The sequence below is a fragment of the Podarcis liolepis genome (genome assembly GCF_965112155.1).
Source record: "Podarcis liolepis genome assembly, chromosome: 15".
NCBI classification, from domain to species: Eukaryota; Metazoa; Chordata; class Lepidosauria; order Squamata; family Lacertidae; genus Podarcis; species Podarcis liolepis.
The window spans coordinates 15,805,020-15,833,013 of NC_139566.1; the positions used below are offsets into that span (position 1 = coordinate 15,805,020).

The 27,994-nt window shown below is 45.9% G+C and overlaps 1 protein-coding gene across 3 annotated transcripts; it reads right to left on the minus strand.

The window, feature by feature from the left end:
- Positions 1–46: 46 nt before the first annotated feature.
- On the minus strand, positions 47–27,953 carry DPF2 (double PHD fingers 2). 3 transcript variants are annotated; one of them, XM_083477986.1, is made up of 12 exons: positions 27,716–27,884; positions 23,346–23,506; positions 22,436–22,543; positions 20,135–20,298; positions 17,857–17,949; positions 15,240–15,318; positions 14,121–14,162; positions 8,396–8,533; positions 7,425–7,553; positions 5,994–6,106; positions 5,163–5,244; positions 47–3,332 (listed from the first exon to the last, which is right to left on the minus strand). In XM_083477986.1, exons 1-12 carry the CDS (start codon positions 27,745–27,747, stop codon positions 3,256–3,258), a joined length of 1,218 nt encoding a protein of 405 aa, XP_083334112.1. In that variant the 5' UTR covers positions 27,748–27,884; the 3' UTR covers positions 47–3,255. The 3 variants fall into 3 exon arrangements, with proteins under 3 accessions (XP_083334112.1, XP_083334114.1, XP_083334113.1); XM_083477988.1 differs by lacking the exon at positions 27,716–27,884 and adding an exon at positions 25,356–25,507; XM_083477987.1 differs by lacking the exon at positions 14,121–14,162 and having other exon boundaries at positions 27,716–27,953.
- Between the last annotated feature and the right edge of the window lie 41 nt (positions 27,954–27,994).

The window sequence follows — 27,994 nt, forward strand, 5'->3', positions numbered from 1 at the left end:
ATCCCAGAGCGCCAGATGATTGTTGGACAGAGAAACCGGAGAGTGCTTTCTGTGTAAAAATGATTTATTCGCTAATACTTATTACAATACCTTAAAATAAAACAAAAAAGGTAAAACACACTTTAGCTTCAGCTGCAATTTAAAAAAAAATGTGGGGGGCGGTGAAGAGCATACCATAACCAATTCCAAACCTAAAAAATAAAATTATCTGCATAATTAATTGCCTGGGGAGAGGGAGAAACATAGCCACCAATTCATTGTAAAACTGGTAATGGCTGGGCAGGAGGGCGTCCAGGTGCAAGGAGCTGCAGAATCAACTTGTGGCAAAAAGGGGGCGGGGAGATGAGGTATTCTGATCAGCTTCTGAGTGTTCAAGGAATAGAAAGGATGTGGGTTTGAAAACTCAAGGCCCACCCCTCCCCAAGATGAAGAGAGCACTGAAGCAAAGCCCACTTTAAAAAGACAAAAAGAACATGGACCATGTTCTTATATACCCTTCCCAATTCCCCTTCCCTCAAACCAACAGATCTAACCTGAGCATAAAATCTCCATAATGCAACACTGCTTTTTTTAAAAAAAAATCCCCTGCAAAAAAAGCTATTTTCAACCCACCCCCACAGACAAAAGACTGCAATAAAATAATTAGTCCAAACAAGCCATTTTGGTGTTTATTCGGGTTGTGAGTTTTAAGACACGGGTGTGATGCTTTGAACGAGGACATGCCCCCATCTGGGGTTGGGACAGCAACTCCCCCCAATGCAAGGTTTGCCCACCCCACCCCCCTTCATCAACAGGCCGCCTCTACCTGTTCCCTCCTACCCAATCCCAACCAGCTATGGGAGAGAAATCAAGTGCAAGGTTAAAGAAACCAAAATGGCTTCCCTGTGTGGGGTTGTGGCCCCCAAGGGGATCCAGGGCTGTAAGTGCACAATGACCCCACCTCTCTTGACATCCCTTATAGACTCAATGGGGAGTCTGTGGACCTTTTTAATCCTGAAAGCCTCTAGTCCACAGGGCATAGCAAATGAGGGCAGGGGTGGGTGAAAGCTTCCGTTTTGGTTCCCAAAGTGCCTCTTTCCCCTTCCAAATACAGCCCTACTAAGACCCACCTTAGCTAGCAGGGCAGTGAGGACAAAGGCAAGGATGGCACCCTTCCTGCAGTCTGGCTGGAGGTGTGGAGTCTGACTCCCAGCAGCTCCGGCAGCCAGCAAGCCCAATGGGTCAAGAGATGATGATGGGTGCCATAGCCCAACAATATCTGTTGGGGGGGGATCAATTCCCCACCCCTGCCTTAGGGAAAGGTGAGGCAAGAGGCTGCAGTGCCCACTCACAGAATGGATGTTAACTCGGTGAGGCAAGCTATTCTAAAAAGAACCAGCCCCCTTTGCTTTGCCAGTCCCCCTGAGTCTTCAGGTATTGCCTCTGCAAAGATGCATGCAGAGAAGGGCTGGACGCATTTTGGGGGAGTGCAAGAGGATGTATGACTGGGGCAAGGGGCTTTGGAGGTAGGTATGAAGTCAATTTTTAGAAAAAACAGGCACATCATTAGTATATTACACAGAACCCTATTCCAGAGAAAAACACCTCTCCTCCCCAAATGGGGTGCCATACAAAGGGGGTCAGGGGGAAGACAGGTGGGAATTTCCAAGGAAGGTTTTCAAAATGTCACTTCTTATTAAGGACCGGTTCCTCCAGAGAGTGGGGGTGGGGAGGTGAAGAAGGCAACCAAGGGGGAAGGCAGGATGGATGCAGAAGAGAGCTTCCGTTCTTGGAAAGGGAGGAGGCCTCCGCATGCCAGCTTGTTTACTTCTCCTTGGAGAGCAGCCCAAAGGTATGAGGGCTCGCCCTCCACCCGCAGACGCGCACACAGAGAATGTCAGGGAAATCAGGACTCAGCAAATAGGCATCAAGTGAGGCTAGGGAAAGAAAAAAAGAAGTGGCCCGCACAGGCAACCCCAGAGATCTGTGGCCAACGTCCCCAGAGAGGCATGCAGCACAGCGGGGAGACTAGGGTCAAGTCCTGCCAACAAGCCCTGCTCCAGGGAAGAAAGAGCTGCCGGCCCTCCATTCATCCACCTCCGAGCAACTCGCATATTCCTGTAGAGGCCCATATGGTGGGAGGAAGATACGAGGGGAAATGTAAAATGGTGCCAGGACTGGACATGTTCCCCCAAGAATTAAAAACATACTAAAACCCACCATGGGACAGAAATGCTGTTTGGGGGGCCTGTAGTCAACACCCCATGGGTTAAGGGCTTGCTAAAGAGAGGTGGGGGAAAGTGCTGGAACCCTCTCTCTGCTCCCCCAATCCCAATCCCCCACCCCAACACACCCCCTGGTTAAAAATATATATATAGCCTTGTGTGTGTGTGAAAACAAGGAAGGAGGCAATGGTGCTTTGTGTTAACAACGGGAGGGTTCTTTGGGTCAGGATCCAGCCTCCATCAGGACAAGGGGAAGCCTCAAAAGATCTTCCCTGACTGAGGTAAACGAAGTCACTTTGTTTTCACACCTGCCTAAGCCAAGTCCTGGTCCACACTGTTGAAGGCCAAAGGTAGGTTTTCCACTGGACAATGCCTTCCCAGAGTTCTCTCGGGTCTAGGAGGCTGCTCCAGACCAGAACCAGATCCATTTGTAATTATATAAGGGACAAAACCACTTTCTTATGGAGAGGGAGGAACAGGTGGTCAAGGGCTGGAAGGGAGCCTATAAGCCCTGTGGGTAGTATCAAGAGTGCTCGTGGTGGTTTTGTGTTTTAAAAAAAAAGTTTTAAAAATTGCTGGCTCTGCTTTCGGAGACATAGAAGCCTGCAGATCAGCTGTTGATTCAATAGCACAATGTTAGTGAGATGAGAAGGAGTCGCCTCCTCCCAGCAAGCCCAGTTCGGTCGGAATATATTTCTATATATATATATATATTTGTCCTTGAGTATTAAGGCCGTAGATATGATGATCTGTTTGGTGCTTCTCAGCCAGCCTGGAGGCAAGTGAGGAAAGGGCATGGAGAATCCTCCCTCCCAGGAGGAGCAGGGAGAGAGAGAAAGAAGAAGTTCTAAACCCAAAAACCGCTGCGCAGAGGACAACGGAGAGAGCTGGCAGGGGCTGGATCCGACTGGTGAAGGAGACACTGACCAAGAGTGGGAGGCAGCATAGGAAAAAGACTAAACCAAGAAAGGGAAAAAGAGCCCTGCAAGGTAGTGGACAACTGGAGGTTCCTCTTTCAAGCTCCCTTTCTTCTCTGCTGCCCCAGCGCCCATCAGGAGGAGTTCTGGTTCTGATAGATGGAGGCTTTCTCCTTCAGCAAATCCAGACACAGGTGACAGCTCCAGCTTCCTGCAACAGAAAAGAGGGCAGGGGGAGGGATAAGACCCCTATTGCAGCAGTGAGAGAACCAGTGGCTCTCTGGGGGATGTTGGACATGAACTCCCAACAACCCCAACCAGCATGGCCAACAATTATGATGAACTGCAGTTGTAGCCCAGAAACATCTGGGAGGTGCCAGGTTACCCATCTTTGAGCTGCTGTTAAATTTGGGTGAGGGATGCTGCACAAGCAAGTCCTGTTCACTCCAAAAGTGATACCCTTTGTTCAAAGGTTAACTCAGTGATACTCTGAGAAGGGCCCCTCTCCCTGATCATAAACTACAAGACGGGACATACTGAGAAAGGGTCTCCATTAAGTACTTGGTTATTTTAGCGTAATATCAAATTTATTCTATGCTTATTGAATTGCTGATTTTGCCCTTTTTAAACCCCAGAGCCTGGGACTTGCTGATCAGAAGGTCTGCGGTTCGAATCCCCGCGACGGGGTGAGCTCCCTTTGCTCGGTCCCAGCTCCTGCCAACCTAGCAGTTCGAAAGCACGTCAAAGTGCAAGTAGATAAATAGGTACTACTCTGGCGGGAAGGTAAACGGCGTTTTTGTGTGCTGCTCTGGTTTGCCAGAAGCGGCTTAGTCATGCTGGCCACATGACCCGGAAGCTGTACGCCGGCTCCCTTGGCCAGTAAAGCGAGATGAGTGCCGCAACCCGAGAGTCGGTCACAACTGGACCTAATGGTCAGGGGTCCCTTTACCTTTACCTTTGAAACACAAAGTTGTTTCAAATGTTGTATGTTCTGATAATAAGTTAATGTTTATTGTGAGCCACCAAGGTCAAAGTGGAAAAGCGACTTATAAGCAAATTAAATTTAAGCACAGCAGACAGCGGTGCACACAGAGTGTCATTTTGTCCACCTCCTTGTTTACAGGTATGTGACTTGTCCTCTCTGGAGTGTGTGGGATGCATTATAGCTACACTAGACACACACTGTACACCAGCAGAACTTGACACAACAGCAGGGGTGTCAGGGATGAGAACCAAAATCTACCATGTTTGAAATGTTTGCTCCATCCCAAAACTACAGCCCCTTCTACTGGTCTTACAGTAGACAGGCAGTCTGTGGGCCTTGACTGGAAGCCCTTTCCAACTAGGCCTCGGAAAAGCCTGAGCTGTGACCTGCGACTCAAAAAAGTGATGTAAAGATTAAACAGGCGATTTAAGATTAACACAGGCTACCTTTGGCTGTGGGCCTGTTGCTGGAAGCATCTTTTCAAAATCCCAAGTCAGCACCTGCTCAGGAAATGAGTCAGCAAGCTGCCTGCTACAAGTCACCAGTGTTTTGCCATGTCATGCTACATGCAAACTTTCTTCTTTTATATAATTGGCACGCTGAGGCAGGTTTAAAATCCCAAAGATTTTTTTTTTAAAGATCCTATTTGATTTGTTAAGCAGAATGAGGCCCAGAAGGAACTTTTCTTCTTCTTCTTTTACTCAATTTAAATTGCAGGCCAGTTAATTACAAAACAGGTGAGCAAGCTGTGCAGAGCAGCCTTTTATTCTATGCCCCCAAATAGGATGCTGCCTTATACAGAGTCAGAACCTTGGTCCACCGAGCTCAGCAATGGCTACACTGATCGGCAGCAGCTTTCCAGGGTTTCAGGGAGGGGTCTCTCTCTCCCAGCCCTACCCAGAGACACCTGAAATTGAACCAGAGCTTTTTGTCTACAAAGCAGTCACTCTTTATCACTGAACTATGGCTTCCGGAATTCCCTATGCAAAAACTAGGAGAAACTCAAAATCGCACAAAGGTGGGAAGATGCAAACAGGGAAGCAGAGAAGTACTCACCTTCTGGTGGTTCTGACATGGGTGGAGTGAGGCAGTACATATGGTAGCCACGGTCACAATCGTCACAGAAGAGCAGCTGGTCCTAAGCAGGGTGGGGAGGGAGGAAAAGCCAGAACAAAGGAGAATGCAAATTATTCCACTTCTTTTCAGAAAGGGAGAAAATCTGTCCTGCACCCCTAAAATTCAAGGTGTTACAGTTTAATCTATCCAATTTATATCCCACCTTTGCTTCAAGGAGCTTAGAGAGGAATGCAAGCTGCTGCCACCCTTCAGCCTCACAACAACCATGGGGAACTAGAGATGGGGAACTATAGGCCTGGGGAATGGATGTGGCCCTCCAGATCGTACTATCTGGCCCTCAGAACTCTCCCCCAGGCCAAGCCCCTAATTGACTTTGCTTTGCACTATCCTTGTGATCTTTTTCCTGGCTGGGAGGTAGCCTTGACCTCTGATAAACACTTGTCACTTGCCTAGGATGAAACGAGGGGTGCGTGTAGAAAGCGGTCTACTGTAAAAAAAAAAAGGTTAAAATTTACATTGTTTGCTCAAACCACTTTGGCCTATGACCCCACCTGCCACCAGGCTTTTAATGAGTTGATTTTGTTCTGCTGGAAGTGTGCTTCCTGAGGCTGTAACTGGGGGCGGGGGGGAGTGTCTACGAGAATGTTACAGTTTTGCATGAATTGGTGTAATGCATTTAAATTTCCAGATGCAAATTGTTGAGACCTTTTAGGCATATAATATAAAGAGGGACATTCAGGATGAAAGGACAGAGGGAGAAGGGATTCAGTCATGCAAAGGGCAGTGGCAGGGGACAGAAAGGGTACTCACATCGTTCTCAGAGGTGCCACAGATGTTACAGCACTTGCACTCAATACACTGCCAGCGGTAGGTCTTCACCGCCGCCATCATAACTGGTGTGAACTGCAGGCATGAAGGGTGTCCTGGTGGGGAGAGACAGTGGGGCAGGCATTAAGACAGGAAGGTTGTGTGGGCACCTCAGCAAGCGGATAAGCAAACAAAGATGTTGCACCTCTTCATCACATTTGCTGCTCATCTTTTCTCCAAGGAAAACCAGGTTGGCAAGCATTTTGACAGGAAGAGGGAAAGCGCTACTGAATTTTATTCTCACAATGTTCACATAAGACCAAACAACAGAATATTGTAATTACTTTTGGAATGGCATACAAAGGATGAAGAGGTTAAGACAGTTATTATGATACACTGGGCTAGAGACTTTGGATATAATATTCAAATATCATATTGGGGACAAATATGGAAGGGAGAAATTAAATATACTGCATGCTACTTGTTGAAAGAAAATATTATGAAAATGATGTATCGCTGGTATTTGACACCGAGTAAAATTGCAAAAATGTATAAAATGAGCTCAAATTTATGCTGGAAATGTAAGGGAATAGAGGATACTTTTTACCATATGCGGTGGTTATGTGATAAAGACTTTTAGAAGATGATTTACAATGAGTTAAAGAAAATGTTTAAGGAATTTTTTTAAAAAAAACCCAGAAACCTTTTTATTAGGTATTATGGGTAAAGAGATACTGAGAGAAGATAAGTGATTATTTCTGTATGCAACAACAGCAGCGAGAGTACTACTAGCCCAAAAATGGAAGCAAAAAGAAGTGCCATTGAAAGAGGAATGGCAGGCGAAACTAATGGAGGATGGCAAAATTGACAGGAAAGATCCAAAACCAGGAAGATCAAGTATTCTTACTTTATTTAAAAGATCACTGTAAAATTTTAAAGTCACTGACAGGAATGTGAAGATACTTTAATGTGAAATTTTACTGCATTTTACTTGTGATTTATATAATTATTTGGAAAACATAAAAGATGCAATTAATTCTAAGACAAGGAGAGAACCCATGGAGGGAAGTCCGAGAGGTCAAAAGAACCTGATAAATAAGAGATGAAAAATGATTATTGTAAAGATGTTAAAAATGTGGGAAATTAGTAAAAAAATATATTATAAACAAAAACAAAAACCAACAGAACTGTTTTGTTTTTTTTTAAAAAAAATACTGCAGCTTCAGGAGGCAGCTGTAAGAACATGCCTCCTGAGCCTACTTCATTTTTCTTGTTTAGATTCTTTTTGAAAAGGTTGTTCTTGGGACCAAAACCAACAAGCATGGGAAGGTGCAGATGGGAAGGATCAGAATGCCAAGCAAGCCCATAAAACTTACGCAGGACACCCAAGCTCTTGGCACGATCTGGCCCCACTGCTCCCCACAGTTCATATACCTGATCGTCCACAGTCAGAACATGAAACCAGCTCTTCAGGTTGCCCTGTTTTCTTATTGATCTTGGAGTCTCCAAGGCAGAAGTCGCAGTAATTGTTGGGCAAGGCCAAGCCATCCGGACCTTTCTTGGCTATTGGAAAAAGGAGTTTTAATCAATGACAAGACAGAGTCAAAACAGAGCCCTACACACACACACACACACCACCCAGACCTAGGGGGAGTTTATTATTTTTAAACTGCAGCCCAGCTTCTCTCAAAGGGAAGGGGTGACCACAAGAGAAAAGCTTCTTGTGTGCATTCTCAGCAGCACTGTCCCACTGCCACTACAGGATACAGGCTATAGCATCTCATCCTGCTGATCGTTTTATGCTAACCCTGTATTCACAGTCTACTTAAAGAGAACAGCTGGCTCTTACCTATGGCTCGGACATACGTAGGTCCAGCCCAGGGGTAGGCAACCTAAGGCCCATGGGCCACATGCAGCCCAATCGCCTTCTCAATCTGGCCCGCGGACGGTCCAGGAATCAGCATGTTTTTACATGAGTAGAATGTGTGCTTTTATTTAAGATGCATCTCTGGGTTATTTGTGGGGCATAGGAATTTCTTCATTTTTTTATTCAAATGGTCTGAGAGATGGTGGACCGGCCCACGGCTGAAAAAGGTTGCTGACCCCTGATCCAGCCCTTCAGTCCTGGTTGTGATGGTTCCACATACAGCTGCTCAAAGCACGACAGGCTTGGTCACTTGCTAGCAAATGCCACCATTCTGTCTGAAATTGACTCCCTTAGTCCTTCAATTGGCTCATATAAATCCTGACATCACAACACGACAGTTAAGTGTGGGACTCGCACTTGGTCTATCCCTTTTTCCAGGGCAAATCGTGACATCCGATTTAAACTGGGGTAGAGAAGAATTTACAAAAAGAGATCTTAAAGTTTAGAAAAGCCCCAGAAGGAGGAGGAAGACACTTACATTTCTGCTCCTCAGATCTCTGTGATACAGGCGTGGGGGGCTGCGAGTCTTCCTTGTCTTCCCCCTCCTCCTCAGCCAGGTGGGAGTGCGCATAGTGGTAACTCAGCCCAGGACGGTTCTTGTAACGCTTCCCACAGACTGAACAGGAAGAAAATTTTAAGGCAGACAAGACACAGGTTTGAGCTTCCCGTCACCAGAGAGGCTGCCTTCCTTCCCCTTCCCTTCGCAATGAAATTATCCCATTCTCAGCCAATCTTTATCCCCTTCTCCCCCCACCCACTCCAAAAAGCACATACTGCCCACCCCCTCAATGTGCTACTGCGTCAACCTGTTACAGAAACAGAAACTGCACAAATCTCAAAACAAGGGCGGGGAAAATATTTGCTGTTGCTCAGCACCAGAACCAGATTTCTAAACACAGTGGTAAGTTCATGTCGTAGCACCCTTTGCGACCTGCACTCAGAATGCTCTCAAAGCATCTCCACACACCCCCAACCAAACAGCAATGAACAAAGGGGATAGTACACAATTGTGTATGTCTGGCACTCCAAGTAATCAAAGACTCTTAACACGAACAGCACATGTTTCTGGCCCTCATGAAAAACGACCTGAAACCCTGTTTGTCTGGTTTCAGAAAGGGAAAAGCTAAGAGCAGATTTCTAATGGCCAGCTTTTAGTTGCCCTGCACAGCTCTTCAGCCTTGCTGCGTCCACTCTTCCCCAATTGCCACCCCACCATTCCTCCACCTTCCACCCTCAAGCCCTTGGCAAAAAGAAAAGAGCAATTTGTTTGAAGATCTGGCTCTGATTCAGAATTGCATTATGGATATCTAAAAGAGAGCAGGTAATACCCGCAGCTCAACAGCCTAGGCTGAACCACCAAAACAGCGTGCTCCGGATTTGGAAGTAGCTAAGGCACAGAAACAAGGAAGTGAGCCATATCTAGCAAGGAACACTGCTTGGAAAAAACCCCGCTGGGGCTGGAGAACATACACAAACACACAATCTCCCATAAACACTCCAGGTCTAATCAAGTTCTGATTTCAGGGAGGGAGACAAATGTTTTCTAAAGCACATTAAGTCCAGCAAGTCTTTTGCACAGCGACTGGAAAGCCAATTTGCAGGGAAAAAGTAATGGCTCTCTTAAGGGCTGTGTAAACACAGCTGATTAAGTAGGGAGCCTATGCTGGCAGGCTCCCTCCAAAGAGGCAGTGGTTGCTACATGCTGCTTCCAAGGAGGCTCAACATAGCTTACCAAAAAAAAAAGCTCACTTTGGAGTAGCTGCAGGAGGAGAAAAAACAACCTCCGTCCTCTTTCCTTGGGCTATGGTTCCAAAGTAGCTCTTCTCTCTCTCTCTCTCTCTCTCTCTCTCTCTCTCTCTCTCTCTCTCTCTCTCACACACACACACACACACACACACACACACACACACACAGTGCAATGGGACCTTGTTCATGAAATACTGAGTTGTATTCAGTATCAGTCATGCTCAACAGTAGCTGAGCCATTAATTTCCAATTGTGTCTACTCCAAGGAGAACTTAGATGGATACAATCCATTGCGTGCTTCTGGGCAGAAGCAGAGTGCTTTTCTCTCACCAACAGTGCAGAGCCACGTATCTGGGATTAAGGGTCGGGATACTTGAGACAGCCAACAATTCTCAGTTAAAAATAGTAAGTCCTATGTTCATTCCTGCAGCCCACTTGCTCATGGCACCAGAAAATGGAGGCAAGGCTGAATATACTCTGCAAAGTTGCTTCATTCCGATGTTTTCCTTTGCAGAACCGACTCCCGGTTTTCGTTAATAAAAACAATAAAATTAAAATAAATTAGTTCTTCAGACTTGCATAGATGTAAGAAGGTAAGGACCTGGCAACAAGCCAAAGGCCCATTCAGGCCAACAGGGACCAGCCAGATCCCTAGGGGAAGCCTTTAAGTAGGGCCTGACTCTGTTCTCCTCGCGATTCCCAGCAAATGGGATTTAGAGGCATACACTGCCTCCAACAGAGGAGGGAGAACATATTCATATTGAGAATTTCCATTCCACCTTAAGGAGCAGACATGGGATTGTTACGTGTCACATGTATGTTTACATTCCAGCACAGTATGCTGGGAACTTCCATTTGTGTATAGCTTTTGCTTTTCACTGTCTTTCTGAGGAGAAGAAAGGGAGACGACATGTTTTCTTTGTCCTGATTTATGCTTCATAAATCTTTAGCTGTTAGTATGTTTCCACAAGCCTCACGCCTGTTCTGTTTGCGCAGTATGCTCCTGCTAATATAGCGTGCTCAGGCTTTTGAAGTCTTGAGTCGCTGATTTACGTCGCACCAGAGATCGTGAGATCGTCACGGCTGGAAGGGCATGGTCCAGCTAGGGGCTAGCCAGCTTGCATCTTGACTCCCGAAGGATGCTGACAATTCATTGTGGCTAATAGCCACTAGTAGTCTGACCTTCCATGAATTTCTCTAATCCTCTTACAAAGTCATCTAAGTTGGTGGCCATCGCTGCCTCTTGTGGGAGCAAATTCTGTAGTTCAACTATGTGTGTGAAGGACTTCCTTTGTCTGGCCTTAAACTTCAAATATTCGGCTTCATTGGATGCTCCTGAGTTTCAGCGCTTTAAGAAAAAGAAATGTCTCTCTATAGGCTTCAAATGAAGGGCTGGGCAGGATTGCCAGGGGACAGGGCTTACCCTTGTGAGTCTCTTTTCTGCTCAGAGTTGTAAGCAAACATTCCCAGAATAGCACAATCCTGCTGTTCCACAACTTCTTCAGCAAGCTCGGAAGGCTCTGCCACATGAGGGCTGTGCCTGAGATTAGCAGTTTGAGCTGCCGCCCTGCCTTTGCTCAGCGCCCTTTCCTCCTCTGGTTGGCTAATTCCAAGGGAAGGGAGGGGTAAAATCAGGCTGCTCTGCTTGACAAATCAAAGACTAGCAAATGTAAGAGCCTTCCCATCAGCCCCAGCAAGGATGACCAATGACCATGGATGATTGGGGGGGGGGGTAGTTCAGGAACATCAAACCAACAGATTTAAATTACAAGGAGATTCTGACTAAACATTAGGAAGAACTTTCTGGCAATAAAAGCTGTTTGAGAGGGGAACAGACTCCCTTGGAAGGTGGTAAAAACCCTTTGGGGTCCCTTCCCACTCTACAATTCTATGAGAACAGTTACAGGTCCCAGTATTGTTGTTGTTGTTGTTGTTGTTGTTGTTGTTGTTGTTGTTGTTGTTGTTGTTGTTGTTTCTATACTGCCCTTAATCTAAGGATCACAGGGATGGAAGGAGTAATAGTTGAACAACACCTAGAGACCCAAAGCTGAAGAAGAATGACATAGTAGATCATGAAAGTTTTTGTGTATATGCACTGTGTCAAAATACAACTAGAGGAAAAATGATGCTATAAAACTCATTATTGGGTACAGGATTCTTTAATACCACAAAAATCACTATAGATTTATTTTGGGAGTCTAAAAAAAATAAAATAAATCAAGGCAAAATATAAATATAAATTCATTCTCAGAAGCCTGCAATAATACTTGAGGTACCTTTTCCCATGATGCTTAAATGTTTTTAAAAGAATGAAACATTAAACTGAAACATAACTGATTGAGGTTGTGGCCAAAGGTGGCCTTGGCCCTTGGTTCAAGTGGCTATAAGAAGGAGCAAGAGTCCAAAGGGCAGAGAAAACTGAAGACTCAGGGCTTAGCCTATCATTAACAGAGCTTATAAAATTCCAAGGCCTTTTGGACCCTGGGACTGTGTTAATACATTATCTAGCTCTGGAAGGAATAACTTGGCTGCCTAGCACATCTAGCTAGATAGGGTGGAGGATGATATTCAACAGCTATCCAGGATAGGAAGAACTCAGCCTATGTGCCAGGGATAGGGGACCTCCAGATGTTGCTGGACTCCAACTCCCATCACCGCTGACCATGCTGGCTGGGACGGATGGGAGTTGCAGCCCAGCACATATTGAGGACCAGAGGTTCCTCATCCCTGCTATACACCAAAGCCCTTGCAGATCAACCACAGAGTGCTGCAAGCAAAGACCACAAAAAGCTGGTCTGCAGTTCCAAAACTGCCAAGTGACTCATGCAAGCGAGTCAAACTAGAAGTCACAGGAGAAAGCAAAAATACACAACAGTTTCACTAGCCAATATCCATTCCCCCAAGCAAAATCCAGCATCTTCTCAAGGAAACTAGATATTAGACACAACTCTGCAACACTCAACCTCCTGCAGTGCAAAGTTGTAAATAGCCTGATCACCCAGGGCAAATCAGAACATGCCAAGTTTACAAAAAAGGCTCTTATTTCTACCCACCTACCCTTTCAGGCCAGAAATAAGAGCCATGGGCATGTGTGGGCATGTGGGAGTATTTGTGAGCTACTAATTTTTGTGGCCTTTAAGGCTATACTCCTGGTGTGGCAGATCCTGTTGCCCTGGGAGCAACAGGAAGCAAGAACTCAAAGTCACATACTGAGAGTAAAAAAACCAAAAAAACCCCACCTCTCTTTCCGACCTCTGGGTCAGAACCAAAGGACAAATTTCTGCAACTGCAGGAGTGAAGAGAAGGCCACTCTAGCCTCTGTCACTAGCCAGAGATCAAGGCCATGTGGAAGTCTCCCCTCACTTTTCAAAGGGGATCAGACAAAGAGAAGATCCACCAGAGAAGAAGCAGTTTCAAGACACTTGCTTCCCTCCTCCAAACATCTGCAATGACTACAAGGGCAAAGACGAAGGACATCCTAGCCCATCATCAGCCTAAGGGCTACTAGATAACTGCAACACTTCCTTTTCAGTAAAAATACCAGGCAGGGAACATCATCCCAGTCCCACAAGAATTTAAATGCCTGGTAGCAACTCACCACTTCATTCTGGGTCAGGCAAATCCATTTCCCTACTACCCATTTCCCCCTGTGTCTCTTGTCCTTTCAGGCACAATCCTAACCCTACTTCTCTAAGAGGAAGTCATAATGAATTCAACTGGTCTTGCTTCTAAGTGGACATAGATAGGATTGTGCTATTAAATAAGCCTGACTGCAAAGACAGATTTATTTTTGTTCATGTATGCCAGGGGTGAGCAGACAGGCTTGAGGAATATACTTTGTGATGGTGGTGGTGGTTTTACAGTAGCTGGGCAGAACACTCTCAAGTTTTAAAGAACAGGGTGCCGCTTATGAGCACATGATGAGTCCAGGAATGTGTGGTCAGTAGCACAGCGAAGCTCACAAGTCCATTGATATAAAAATCTGCTCCCCGTTTCTTTTTCAGCAACCTAATTTGGGGCTGGAAGGGAGGGGAAAGCGTTTTCATTTGTTACTGCTAGACAATAGGAAGACAGAATTCCTTGCCAATCTACTGCAAAACATCCTTATGTACTTTCTTCCGAACTCAATGCACAGCACCTTACAATAACAATGCTTATTGAATTTTAATTGCTATGAGCCACTGAGGGAGATACGTATTTATCCAAATTTCCAGACAAAAATTTATCACCTTTCCCACAGCAATTTGGAGAGAATTGGGCCAAAAAGCTGGGTGCTAACCCTATTAGGCCACACACACTAAATAAAAACCTGAACTGCATTATCATATGAGGGAAGGGGTTTTTTTGTGCCCTGCATCAAAAGACCTGCTTTTTAAAAAAGAAGAGTTTTTAAAACTAACATTTCAGAAGAACAAAGTCAGGAGGAAATAAATAGCAAGACAGAGAGAATGGACTACCTCGGTCAGGAGGTTTCGAGGTATGCTTTTGTTTGTAACTATCTGAAATACAGAAAGAGAATAATGAGAGAAAAGGTGAAAACACTCTATAGGTCACACACATAACATGCACACAGTAAAGCTATATACAACGATTAAAAGGGAGAAAAGAAAAATGCTTACTGGTGTTATTTTAAAGTAAAAAGGGGGAGTATAAAATTCTTACAGGACAGTAAAAGGAGAAGAGAAAGAAAAGTAATTTCAAAAACTCATTGATTGCAATTTTGAAAATTCTGGCCAATTACCCCCCACCTTTTACGTTAATAACCAGGTTTGCATGGGCGTTCATTTCCAGATTGGCACACAGGGAGCAGCTCTAAAGAACAGAAAAGTCATGCAATATGGAACTGGCAAAGGCAGCCACACGCAGCAGGGCTGGTCACATAGCTTGGGTGTCTGCACACAAACACAGCCCCCAATGGACTGGTAAAGAGATACCAAGGTCTATACATGTCTTGGGATCTGCCAGAGGAAGGCAGGGCTGGAGCACTGTGGCTGAGCACCTGCTTTGCATCCATGAAGCCCTGGCTCAGTCCCCAATGTCTCCATTTTAGAGGACCAATGGTGGCAGGCCTAAGACCCTGCATGGACAAGACTGGGTTAGTCTGCCAAGTCTGTCCCAAAGGAGATGAGAACATTGGTAAAGTTATCTCCTATTGGGCCGACTTGAGCTGGTGCAGAGGTATGTAATTTTGTGCACTTTCACAGAACTCTTCACCAGCCAGAATAAAGCGCTCTGTGAAACAGGAAAATTTGCACACCGGGCAAATAAAAGGCATCATTTTATCAGCCTAAGATCTCATCGAAGCAACTGTCCATACCCACAGGAGACTCCAGATAGTGCCAGACCTCCAATGCTCCCAAACTAGACAAGTAATGTTATAGCCTCCAAGAAGCTCAATTAAAAAAGCAAGGGACCAAGGACAAGTAGCTCACACAGCCCCTCTTTCAAAGAAGTTTTGACCTCTGCATCCTCCATTCCCCCACCCGCCCCACCACACCGTCCTCCTATCTAGGAAAAGCAAAGGTGTTCTGCTCACGACAGCTGTGTCCCACAGCACGGCTCGCCTTCTTACTCACTGTCACAGGCATACGGTTTGTCTCGGTCTTCCAAAATGGCTGCATCCAGCTTTTTCCGGGCGCTCCCAACTCCTTTGCCCTAGGAAGCCAGAGAGGAGGATGTCATGAGCAAGGGGGAAAATGCCTCACCCAACAACCCCTCACCGAAAGAACCTTGAGGTGACATAAAGTGGGAGCTGAAACAAATCAAGTAGCTGTTAAGGAGGCCTGCAGGAAAGTTAAGCAGATTCAGTGCCACAGGGTGAGGCAAGGGGAATAAACAAATTCATGGCAAATGAGCTGTTATTCATAAAAGGATCTGAGTAATGCCAGTTGCTGGGGGTTGGAGGAGAGGGAGGGAGGGAGAGAGAGAGAGAGAGAGAGAGAGAGAGAGAGAGAGAGAGAGAGAGATATGCCTAGCCACACTGGGAGACATGATACAGGCTTGGTAGTCTATGCCAGCCTTCCCCAACCGAGCGCCCTTCAGACCACATATCCTGGACTGAAACTCCCAATGGGTGTTGGGAGTTGTAGTCTACAACATCTGGAGAATGTACGTTGGGGGGAAGGCCGGGTGTGTTAGAAAATATAGTCCAGAATATCTGGAGGGCACCGTGCTGTGGGAAGACCAATGAACATATAAGCTAGCAAGGAATAACAACAACTACTAGTACTCCTGCTGGACAGTTCTTGTGGGTCCAAGGAATTCAAAAACACTTTCAAGCCCTTTATGAGACTATTAAATTAGCTGATTTATCCATGGGTAAGAACAATATTATAGTATGATCTGAAGACAGTGACCCCACCATTATTTAGATCTATGAGACAGGAGATAATCACAGGTGCCACACTGAACTCTTCCTCCACCCCCAACAGCGCAACTGTTAGATCCGTCATAAGGAAAACTTATGTGGTTCCCACCACGATGGCTAAATGTTTTCTCTAGATTGCAGCCATGATGTGAACCATGCATTTATGTGATGCACCATTATTTACATATAATGACCTTCAGAGGAGAAAAAAATCACACGTATTCTCTTTCTCAAGTAACATAGCCATCACCAAGATGCTTTAAGGGAACAGTTGCAATTGTCATTTTCAGGGCTGAAGTCTTAACTTTTAAAACTGTTTTGTTTGTCTTTCAGTATGTTTTCACCACTAGAATAGGGTAGGACAGTTACTTCAGTAAATCAAAAAGCCAAGCAGAGGGAGTCATACTAATGAAGTGCTGCAGAGTCGATGAGCTCAGCTGGCAATATTTTAAAAGACAATCCACTACTGCCCCACAGTGGCACATGCTTTGAATGATTTTTTTCAAATTTCTTCTTCTATTTCATTATTATTCATATGACAACCAATATTGTGCCAAGCAATTATAGCCCCAGAATCCCCCCTTCCCCCGCAAGGATAAATCATCCCTTTCCTTTAGTACTTACAATTACCTTGTGTTCATGGTGTTATATCAATTTCAACCTTTTAGCCTTGGGGCATGGGGGCAGGAGAGTGTGTCCATGCATCTTTTTCCCAGGGGCAACAAGGTTTTTAAAACTACAGAAAGGCAGACTGAGAAATACTTGGACAGGGATGGAGAAGCTGTGGCCTTCCAGATGATGCTGGACTTCAGTTCCCATCAGCCACAGAAAGGATGGGATGATGGATACTGTAGTACAGTGGTGCCTCGCAAGACGAAATTAATCCGTTCCGCAAGTCTCTTCGTCTAGCGGTCCTCCACCTTATCTCTAACAGTTGTGCAGAATTGGGGGGATTTCAGCAGCATGACAAGTCATAAATCTGTGGTGGCAGAGAGGAACTTGCTCCAGCCACAAAACCACTCTTTCTGTGCAGCAGCTGAGAAGCCCCCCTGCCCTTCTCTGTACCAACTCACTGTGAGAATATATATATTATTTTCATTTCACAAGATTTATATACCGCCTAATTAAACAACAAAAAAGACCTCTAAGCGACTTACAAAAGACAATCTAAAGTTTTCTTCAAAATATACTAATGAAAGCAAACATTACAAATTTTAAACTTCTTTTAAAAATCAGTACAGTGGTACCTCGGGTTAAGTACAGTGGTGCCTCGCAAGACGAAATTAATCCATTCCGCGAGTCTCTTCGTCTAGCGGTTTTTTCGTCTTGTGAAGCAACCCTATTAGCGGCTTAGCGCTATTAGCGGTTTAGCGGCTATTAAAGGCTTAGCGAATTAGCGGCTAAAAGGCTATTAGCGGCTTAGCGGCTTAGAAAAAGTGGGGGAAAGCGGGGAAAAATCGGAACACTCGCAAGACGTTTTTGTCTTGCAAAGCAAGCCCATAGGGAAAATCGTCTTGCGAAGCAGCTCAAAAACAGAAAACCCTTTCGTCTAGCGGGTTTTCCATCTTGCGAGGCATTCGTCTTGCGGGGCACCACTGTACAAAGACGTCTGGAAGACCACATGTTTTCCCCATCCCATTCTCACTAGTCTCTACAACCATAGTGTTCATTCCTTTCCAGCACCCAACATATTTTGGGACATCCATAGAATTATCTTGCCTGCCACTGCCATAGAGCCCGTGCTCCTTTCCACTCCATGCAGACTCAAAGCGCACACTGACTCAAGACTGAGCAAGCATTACTGAGCCCCAGTATGTGAGCTGTACCTTGGCCTTGCCTTTGCCTCGGCGTTTTGGCGTGTCTTCTTCATAGTCCTCATCATCTAGATCATCCAAGAAATCGTCAGGTTCCAGAATCCGCTAGAACAGAGAAGCAAGACTACTGTAGAGAAAACAAACAGATTCAAAAAGACAAGGGGGAGGACAGAAGACTTGGAAGTCTGGCTAAGAAGCACCCCCTCAAATGCATTCTAGTTAGACCAATGGCAATGACCACCTAATAGTTTCATTTTCACTGCAGAGCTTTCAGGTAACATTAAAAACTGTCATAAGGACATAAGAGAAGCCCTGTTGGATCAGAGCAAAAGCCTATTCCCAGATGTGGGGATTCCCTGGCCCTCCAGATGTTGCTGAACTACAGCTCTCATCATCCCCGCGATTTCAGCAACATCTGGAGGGCCAAAGGTTCACCTGTGCCCTATGTAGCCCAGCACATTGTTTCAACCAGATACCTATGGGGAACTGAGAAGCTGGGCATGGACACTTACTGTTGTTCCCCAGCACACGATATTCAAGAGGCATGGTACCTCTGAGCCTAACCAGTGACTGAAAACCTGTGGTCCTTCAAATGTCACTGGACTCCAACTCAGATGAGCCTCAAACAAGAAGGATTATGGGAGCTGTAGTCCAACAACAGCTGTAGGGCCACAGGTTCTCCCTTCATCATCTAGACATACCACCATCGTGACAAGTAGTTACTGGCAGCCTCATCTTTTAGTAATTTGTTGAATCTCCTAAACTATCCATTTAGGGCCACCTACGCATCTTGCAGAGGCAGATTTCATAGGCTTTCTGTAAAGAAATACTTCCTGCTCTCTGTCCTGAATCTTCCAGTTGGTTAGAGCATGGAGCTGATAACACCAAGGTTGCAGGTTCGATCCCCATATGCAGCTGCTGTATACTCCTGCACTGCAGGGGGTTGGACTAGATGATCCATTAGGGTCCCTTCCAACTCTACAATTCTACCTTTAAGCTTTATCAGATGACCCTGGGTCATGGTATTAACAAGAGAAAGTCTTCTATATCTTCACATCATATATAATTTCATGCTTTCTTCACGTCATATATAATTTTATTTGTCGCTACATTTATATCCTACCTCTCTATCAGAGATTCTTTAGCTGTGATTCCTGCACTGCATGGGGTTGGACTAGATGATCCTTGGGGGTCCCTTCCAATTCTACAGTTCTTTGATTCTATGAAAACGCATGGGCTCAAAAAAGCGCATTTCATGCCCACATTTCAAAATCAGCAAGTGCTCTTTCTCTTTTCTCTATTGCTCTCTCTCTCACACACATCCTGTCTTCCTGGATGCTGGAAGACAAGCTACAGCATTCCGTCTTCGGCTGCCTTACTAGGCTATTAGAGTTGATCCTGGGAAGCAGCCAGTGTGTATTATGACATTCAGTATCTCACCAAGCCAAAAAACTTGATGAAAACCAGAAAGTGTCATTGCACCACCACCTCCTCCCTGTTCGCTTCACCCCCACCCCCATCCCAGCATGGCTTTTGCAAAATAGACTGGCTTTCATTTCACACTAAATTCCACTCTGGTTCATTTTTTAAAAAAAATATTAAAGGAAGCTCTTGCAATCCAAACCAATAGTTTGTAGTAAAAGGGTGGAATTGGGAACAAATAAAGCTAAAGAAACTGGAGCAGAGGAACCACAGAAGAGACCTTGGGCTGGGCTGAGAGAAGCATGCCTAGCACCACAGTGGAACAAAACACTGGTCCATGAAACACTGGCAATGAGGATCTTTGAGACAGAAGCAGTCTGACAAGCTGAAAGGACACTACCAGCAGGGGTGCGGCTGTGCACTCCTCAGCTACTACACAGATGCAAAAAAGAGGCTCTCAGCTCTCTCCCTCTTCTGCATTTGAAGCAGGTTTTGAGCCCTTATGTCTGAGGGGAGAAGCTGGTGAAACAGCAAGGGGTGGTGGGATCAGTAGTACTTCCAGAAGTCATGGGCTAGGAGCCTAAAGCTCCACACAGCTCCTTATTCTGGTGTAAACTGGATTTAAGTGCTCAAACCTCAGCAACCGTTTGTGCACTTGTTAAAAATCTGAACAATTTATTCATGTAGCAAACTTCTGTTTTTGTGGGAACAAAAACCAAGTCTCCATGGTGCAAGATTTCTATCCATTCTGTAGTTAAAGGCAAGGACAGCAGAGGAGAGGTAGGAAGAAGCTGCGAGGAGCCATTCATATGTTACCATGGAGCCCCCTTTCGAAACAGAGTCAATGCTACCCTCTGCCTGCCATTACCTTCCGCGCGCGACTATTGGCAACAGGAAACTCGCCGAGGCTGTCTTCGTCAGTACGAGGATCGGGCAGACTGCGCTTCTCAAGAGAGTCCGTCCTCAAAAGGGCCTCCAGGCTGCTGCCATCCTGAGAGATCAAACCCTCTTTCTTTAGGGTCTGCTCAGTGTCTACAGAAGTAACATCCAGAGGGTTGGCTGTGTAATTTTTTTGGTTATGTACTTAAATTTGTATCCTGCCCCTCCTCCCAGAAAAGCCCAGGGTGATAAACACCAAATGTTTAAACTATACTATTTAAAATAAAAGAACATGTTTAAAACAATTTTAAAACATCTAAAAACATTTTAAAGCAATCACATATGCTCACAGTCACTAATTTCAAGGTTGCCATGGTCAGTATCTGTCAGCCATCAAATGTTTGGGTAAACAGGAATGACTTAAATTTCTCCGGGAAGTCAGTAAGGAGCAAGACACTCTCAATCTCACCAGGTAGGGAATTCTCCAAACCAAGAGCCAACCAAGGGCCTCTGCTGGCCGTTGCTAAAACTGCCACCCACATCACCAAAGGAGAAGGACTGGAGGCTCCAATACATGGTGGAAGGAAAGAACACACTGGAGGAGGGATTGTGAACCTCAGTTAAGGAAGCAGAGCCCATTGAGGAACAAAGCCTTTTAACACCTCCCCTGTGAGGAAAGGTTGCAACATTTCCGGCTCTTTAGTTGACCAACAAGGTGAGAGGCAACATGGTAGAAAAATATAAAATTATGCATGGCAGGGAGAAAGTGGATACAGAGGGGTTTTTTAAGGAAACTAAAAGAATAACAAGCACAAGGCCGAGAGATGAAAGAACACATTTGGGTGAAGGCAGGGCCTGAAACTGAAAGAGAAATCCAAAGGGAGGATGCTATAGCGAACAATATAGTCACATGCCGTTGCTACCACCACCCCTTAGGCAAATGAGAGGACACAACTCACTATGTGGATGGCTCACATAGAATCGGGCTTGCTTCAGGCTACGTGATTGGTGTGTCTTTTTCATAAAGAACAAAGGGTATAGTATGAAGGTTGTTACCAAGTGATCCCACTGGTCCGACTAGTCAGACCTGTGCACATATGCATTGGAAAGGATGGGGCAGGGTGTGGAGTATTGGGCTCTGCTGCTCAAAGGCACTCGGTGCACATTTGGAAAGTGGCCGCCAAATGCTCAGTCTCTCATCCCATCCCCAACAACCTCAGGCCAGCTTTTGGTGGGGTGGGCAGGGGTAGCAGCAACTACAATTTCTGGCTTGGCCAGCAAGGCCAGACGAAAACCATGATTCATGCATGTAAAGGCCCTCCTATTTCATCTGTCCCTGGCTACAAGATACTTGGCCCAAGCAGAACCCTTTAACAGCCAATACAAACAACTGTTATCACCTGTGGCCCTCCAGATGTGGAATCTTGGAACCAGCCACAGCAGGAGAAAGGGAAGGGGGGAAAATTCCCAAGCTGGAGGGGCTCCATTGCTCTGCCTTCCAGTTTAGGAAAAATTCCTCTTCCCCTGTGTTTTGCCAAAATGTGAGCATTCCAGGAGAAACCTAAAATCCAATGTAAATGTGCTACAAAGTGTGAATCTCATGAAAAGTCAGCATGTCAGGAGTGTAATTGCAATTCTTATTCCTGACCCATTAAAAAAACTTTAAGGTTTGCCTTGATTTGGGATGTGGAACTTGTGGCCCTTCGGGTATTCCTGAACTGTAATTCCCATCACCCCTGACCACTGGCTATGCTGAATGCAGCTGAGAAATGTTGGAGTCCAACAATAGAATGCAAGCCAAAACAGTTCATCAAGTCAGTATATCAAGACTTTAATAAGTTCTCATGTAGTAACAGAACAGCGGTGGGTACCCTGTGGTCCTCCAGATGTCACTGAACTACAGCTTCCATCATCTGTGGCCATTGGCCATGCTGACTGGGGCTGATGAAAGGTTTAGTTCCACAAGCTCTGGTGGGCCACTCGTTAGCCACCCCTGCATTAGAGATGTGATGGGATAAATAGGGAAAGGGGTAGCCTTTGAATAATATAGGGCTCAAAGACTTCCAAGGGTTACTAAAATCAAAACAGGAATTTACCTGGAAGGCTAGAGATGCTGATAATGATGCTCCTGAAAGCACAGTTGTGTCGGTCATGCAACTCACCCTGGCAGAAGAGGTTCTCTCTAATCAGTTTGCTATGATGTACAAACCCATCCCCAATCCCTAGGAAAAACTAATTTGATCCCAAGTGAAGTCCCAGCAGAAGCTCAGAGAGAAAGGAAAATATGTACCTGGTTTAATGGAAGGGAAGGAAAGCCTTGGATCCTCAGGAGGGTGAGCGCGACGTTTTTTCCGCCAGCGCCGAGCCGGGTAGGAATAGAGCTGGCCAGATGCCAAACCTTCCAATAAAAAAAGCAAACCAGGACAGAAAAGGAAGAAAAAGAGTAAGATTATCAGTTCAATGCAGCCTTTTCAGAGCTCTAGCCTTGAGCACTTCCCCAACAACCCTCACTTCAGGAATTAACACAGCCACACCTTACAATCCATCCTAGGTAAAGGTAAAGGGACCCCTGACCATTAGGTCCAGTCGCGGATGACTCTGGGGTTGCGGCGCTCATCTCGCTTTATTGGCCGAGGGAGCTGGCGTACAGCTTCCGGGTCATGTGGCCAGCATGACGAAGCCACTTCTGGCGAACCAGAGCAGCGTATGGAAACGCCGTTTACCTTCCCGCCGGAGCGGTACCTATTTATCTACTTGTACTTTGACGTGCTTTCGAACTGCTAGGTTGGCAGGAGCAGGGACCGAGCAACGGGAGCTCACCCCGTTGCAGGGATTCAAACCGCTGACCTTCTGATCGGCAAGCCCTAGGCTCTGTGGTTTAGACCACAGCACCACCCACGTCCATCCTAGTTTGCCGCTAATCCGCACAGTTGATATGGACCAATAAATAAAGGACTATGCAGTATATGCAGATAGGCTCCCTGAAATAAGTAAAGATATTTCCATGAAGGAAAAAGAAGAGACCTACCTCTCCCCACCCACCCACTTCTCAGGTGAGCTGTCAAAGAACAGGTGCAGTGCCTTATCAAAAACAAGCACATCTGCTGCCGGACCCCAAAGTGTTACAAACTGCAGCCCAAACAAGAAAACCACAGTGCCCCTAAACTTCACGTTTTCACAACATCCTATGTGTATCCAACCTGGCCCCCTGTGCCGCTTCTCCATCCAGATGTAGCAGTTACTCTGCGCCACTCCAGTCTGCGAGTCCAGAAATGGCAATCGGACACTTCTCTCAGCACACAGTCGAGCATTGTAGTTGTGGCACTGCTCCATCGCGTCCTTATAATATTGTTCGCCAAGGCTGGTGGGAGGCAAAAGCAAGCATGCGTTAGAACATGGGTGTGCCAACTTCAGGCTTGATAGATCCACTTTATTCTTAAAGGACCTCAGGATGCACAAACCAGCCATTTGCAAATAAGGAGCAAGGTGCCTCTTGAACATATGCTCAGCCCATAAATTTGCTGGGCGAATTTAAAAGAGGACAAAACTGATGAGAGGAACATAAGTAAAAACACTGTTTTCCAATGAAGCTGAATGTGGGAAGACGCAAGACAGTACTTCTTTGCACAGCACTTAGCTAACCTATGGAATTTGCTCCCACAGCAGCTAGTGACTGCCACTAACATGGATGACTTTACAAAATTAGACCAATTTATGGAATATAAGGCTATCAGCAGTAACTAACCATGATGACTATGTTCTTCTTCCACTGTCAGAGGTGTTCTACCTCTGAATACTCAGCTTGCAGGCTTCCCATAGGCACCTGGTTTGCTGCTGTAAGAACACGATGCTGGACTAGATGGGTCTTTAGTGTGATCCAGCATCCAAGCTATTTTTATGTTGTTATGGTTTTCACTCAAGCTTTCTTCATGTCCTCAATCTAATTGTGGGGAAACCTTTTTGCATTGCTATTGCTAAATCACTGGGCATCAGAAACACCTGCCTCAAGATCTACCAGTGAAGATCACCTCACGATCTACCAGTGCATCCAACTATACCTTCTGCCTACTCCTGTATTAGAGGAAGTCTTTCCCAACTAGATAGTTCACCAAGAGTCTAGGTTCACAGAACTATAGAATTATAGAATTGGAAGCGATCCCAGGGGTCATCTAGCCCAGCCCCTTGCAATGCAGGAATCTTTTGGCCAAGGTGGGGCTTGGACCCACAACCCTGAGATTAAGAGTCTCATACTCTACCAACTGATTGACTACATCACACAAAAAGAACTCTAGGAAGCTGGACCTTCCCACAGCTAATAATTGCAACAATGTTGAACTGGGGTGCAGAAAGTACAGTGGTACCTCGGGTTAAGAACTTAATTTGTTCCAGAGGTCCGTTCTTAACCTGAAACTGTTCTTAACCTGAAGCACCACTTTAGCTAATGGGGCCTCCCACCGCCGCCGCACAATTTCTGTTCTCATCCTGAAGCAAAGTTCTTAACCCAAGGTACTATTTCTGGGTTAGCGGAGTCTGTAACCTGAAGCATATGTAACCTGAAGCGTATGTAACCTGAGGTACCACTGTAAATTTTAAGGTGTCAGGATCGAAATTCTGATTACAAAGCTGGTTTTAAGCTTCCCTTCTTGGAACAAAAGAGAGAGGCATCTGTAGAGCTAGCTTTTTATATTACCACATCTCATTTTCAATCTATTACAATCACAGAAGAAGGAAAATGCCCAATTCTATTCAATAATCCCATTAGTGAAGACTCAGATGGAGAGTTCTCAGAGCGAAGCGGAAAGGGAGGGAAAAAATACATCGCTTGCATTTATATTCTTGTTCTTTAAAAATCTGTGGTGTGGCAGCAATGAAGTTTCCTTAATTGAGCAGCCTATAATTACAGTAATTTTAGTGTTTCAATCTCGCCACATAAAGTAGCTGAGGGAAGGGAATAGAAACTGGTGGGCATCAGCTTGCTTTGGGGGGGGGGGGAAGAATTTAATATATTTGCTGCCGGAGGAAAAAAAGCTTGTTGGGGGGAGTAGAGGGATGAAAGAGAAAATTAGGTAATTAAATTGCAAGTCCACCTTGTTTACAATGTTTTATAATCCTCTTGGCGCTCTATCATCAGTTGAAGCAGCTATGTGAAATTTAGAGGATGCAAATCAGGACAGAAAATTGCCACAACCCGGGAAACAGCTTCGACTGACCAGCTGAACTATGTGAGGGTAGCTGATGGGAACATCCCCTGCATGCGAAGACAGGCTCTGGCAGATTGAGTCAGCAAGACCAATGGTGGGCCCAGTGGTCAAGAAGGTGGTTTCTGCAGGAACTGTAGAGGGAAGTGAGGAGCAGTTGGGGCTCATCAACCTGGAAAGGTAGCTCACCTAGGAAAAGGAAAACTGATCCAAAACCTCCACTGCCTTGCGGGATATCTTCAGAAGAAAAGGCTAAGGAGTAAACACTACACAAATCCACAGTGGAGTCCCTAAGACTGTTGGAGGGCACTTTCTATGCCTCCTTCCAGCAGCTCCTGCAGCCAGGCTGGGGCCAAACAAATTGCTCTGCTTTACTTTGGACCACCATCAGCGAGGCCAAGGAGGGGCAAGGGTTGTCATCTGGGCAGCCCAGGACTTCCATACATACTGCCCAGGCTAGCGCCGAGAGGTAACTTTGGTGCTGCCAATGCAGCAGTCTGACTTTACTCTCAGAGGCGCACTCCTTTGTCTCTCAAGATAGATGGATGCCAACAACAACATAATTGCAAGAATGTATCATACAGAACCTTCAGGTACCAACATACCGTATGCCAGGGGTTGCCAACATGGTGCCCCTCTGGGGACAATTCCTAGCATCCCTGACCATTGGCTATGCTGGCTGGGGCTGATGAGAGCTGGAGTCCAGAGCAACATCCAGAGGGCACCACACCTGGAACCTGGGTCCACCCTACATCCATTACTTCTTGACTTCCAATACCAGCCACGTACTGTATAGCCAAAGTTGCCATCTTAAAATTCTATACCAGCTCAGAAGCTTAGCTTTTCTTATGTGGAAAGCAGGCCCATCACTTTTTCTCCATTCGAGAGCAATGGAGCAATGACCCATCGATGTGCACTTCTGCCCACCTCCCATTAGCAGTCCTGACCATTATGGGTCATGGTTCCTCTTTCCATCCTGCCTCTTTGGGGCAGGAATTCAAATCATTCTCTCCCCTACCTGAAAACTTCTTTTAAACTCTTGCAAGAAGGTGGGTCTTTGTGCTCTTCACTCCAGCCTCTCCTCCTACTGGGTAAGCAACTTTCATCTCTTCACTTGTTATTCCAACCCCTGGAACTTGTCCCTGACATTGCGAGGGGGGGAATCTGTTTTTCCCTAGCACAAGGACGAGGTACCTTTTGCCCTCCAGATGTTATTGGACACATCAGCCCCAGCCAAGCATGGTCAGGGATGATGGGAGTCGTAGTCCAGCAGGGTCACAGGTTGCCCATCCCTGCCCTAGCTTCTCTAGCCACCCTACCTCTTTGCTAGCCAAAATCTCTTGCCACCCTTCATCTCCCATATAAAGAAGAGGAAGATAAGGTGGCTGTGTTGTGTTTTAACTGTGCCCCCATCACATTTTATTTCTGGAGATCTGAATTGAGTGGGTGGTAGATCTATATATTATGTTCTCATCTTAAATCCATTTCACTCCCCCGCCCCAATTTTATTCTGGATTCTGATAGAAAGCGGGGAGGAACTCATTCTTACCCCCATGACTGGAATCCTACTTTTCAAGAGTGATTTTTTCCTACTTTCCCCTCACTCCATTTTAAAGACTTTTTTTAAAGGGTATGAGATAGTCTCTCTTGACACACACTCCTCTTAAAAGTCCACTCCACCCACCCACACTTTTTTGAGGGACCACCTGGTGTATCCCCCCCCGCGCCCGCCCCCCCCCCCGCTCAAGACACAAACTGTATCTGTTTTCCTGAATGGGTATTTCCCCCTTTTCCCCACACCCCATTTTTCTTTCACAATTACTGTTTCAAGGGAAGGAGGCTGTCTTCCTCCCGGCCTCTTTCAGAGCTCCACGGGGGGCATGAGGTAGAAGGACCATTTTCCTCATCATTCCCCATTTTCTTTTGGGACTTTATGGAAAGTGAGGGGGGGTCCTGCTCTTTTCTCCTCCCCCGTGGGAGCTCTACTTCGCCTCCCTCTCTTTTTTATTTTTTGAGCAGCCTTTTATTTTTCTCATTCCAATCCCCCATCCCAAAATTTGGGATATTTCAAGGCAAGGTGTCCTCTTTTCCATCCACTTTTAAAACTCTGAGACGAAGGCACCCTCCCCTCTCCTCATCCGGCCTCCACCCACAGAAAGGGAGTTTAATTTTTTATTTATAAAAACTTCAGCCCTGAACAATAAAAAGAGCCAACAGCTGCCCCCTCGCCTCCTATTCCGCCCCCAAGTCCACCCCGATAACAGAATGGTCTCTCCTACGACCCTCCTGCGAGCATTTCTCGGAGATTCGGGCTGTACCATTAGAACCAAACAGGGGAGGGGAAGGGAGGGAAGAACGAGAGTTGCACTCACAGCTTCACCACATTCTGTACCACCGCCGCCATCTTCCCCTCTGCCGCCTGGGGCCGCGGAGTACTTAAGTGCGCATGCACCACCGGCCGTTCGAGCTCACCAGGGCGACTTCCATAAGCATCTCACTCAGTTCCACGGCATGGCGCATGCGCCCCGCTACCACCATCTTTGGCGCATGCGTAATTTAAAAAAAAAACCCTGAATCCTCCCACGCTCTTCCCGCCGGCCCTGCTGTCAAATATCATGAAGGCGCACGCGTAGAGAAGACAAGAAAGACTT

Excerpts from the sequence above, each read along its gene's own strand:
- DPF2 (XM_083477986.1), bottom strand. The coding sequence starts at position 27,747 with ATGGCGGCGGTGGTACAGAATGTGGTGAAGCT. Across the intron at positions 6,107-7,424 it reads TTCTGACTGTGGACGATCAG|GACACCCTTCATGCCTGCAG; the intron begins GTATATGAACTG and ends TCTCCCCACCAG. Across the intron at positions 3,333-5,162 it reads CATGTCAGAACCACCAGAAG|GAAGCTGGAGCTGTCACCTG; the intron begins GTGAGTACTTCT and ends TTTCTGTTGCAG.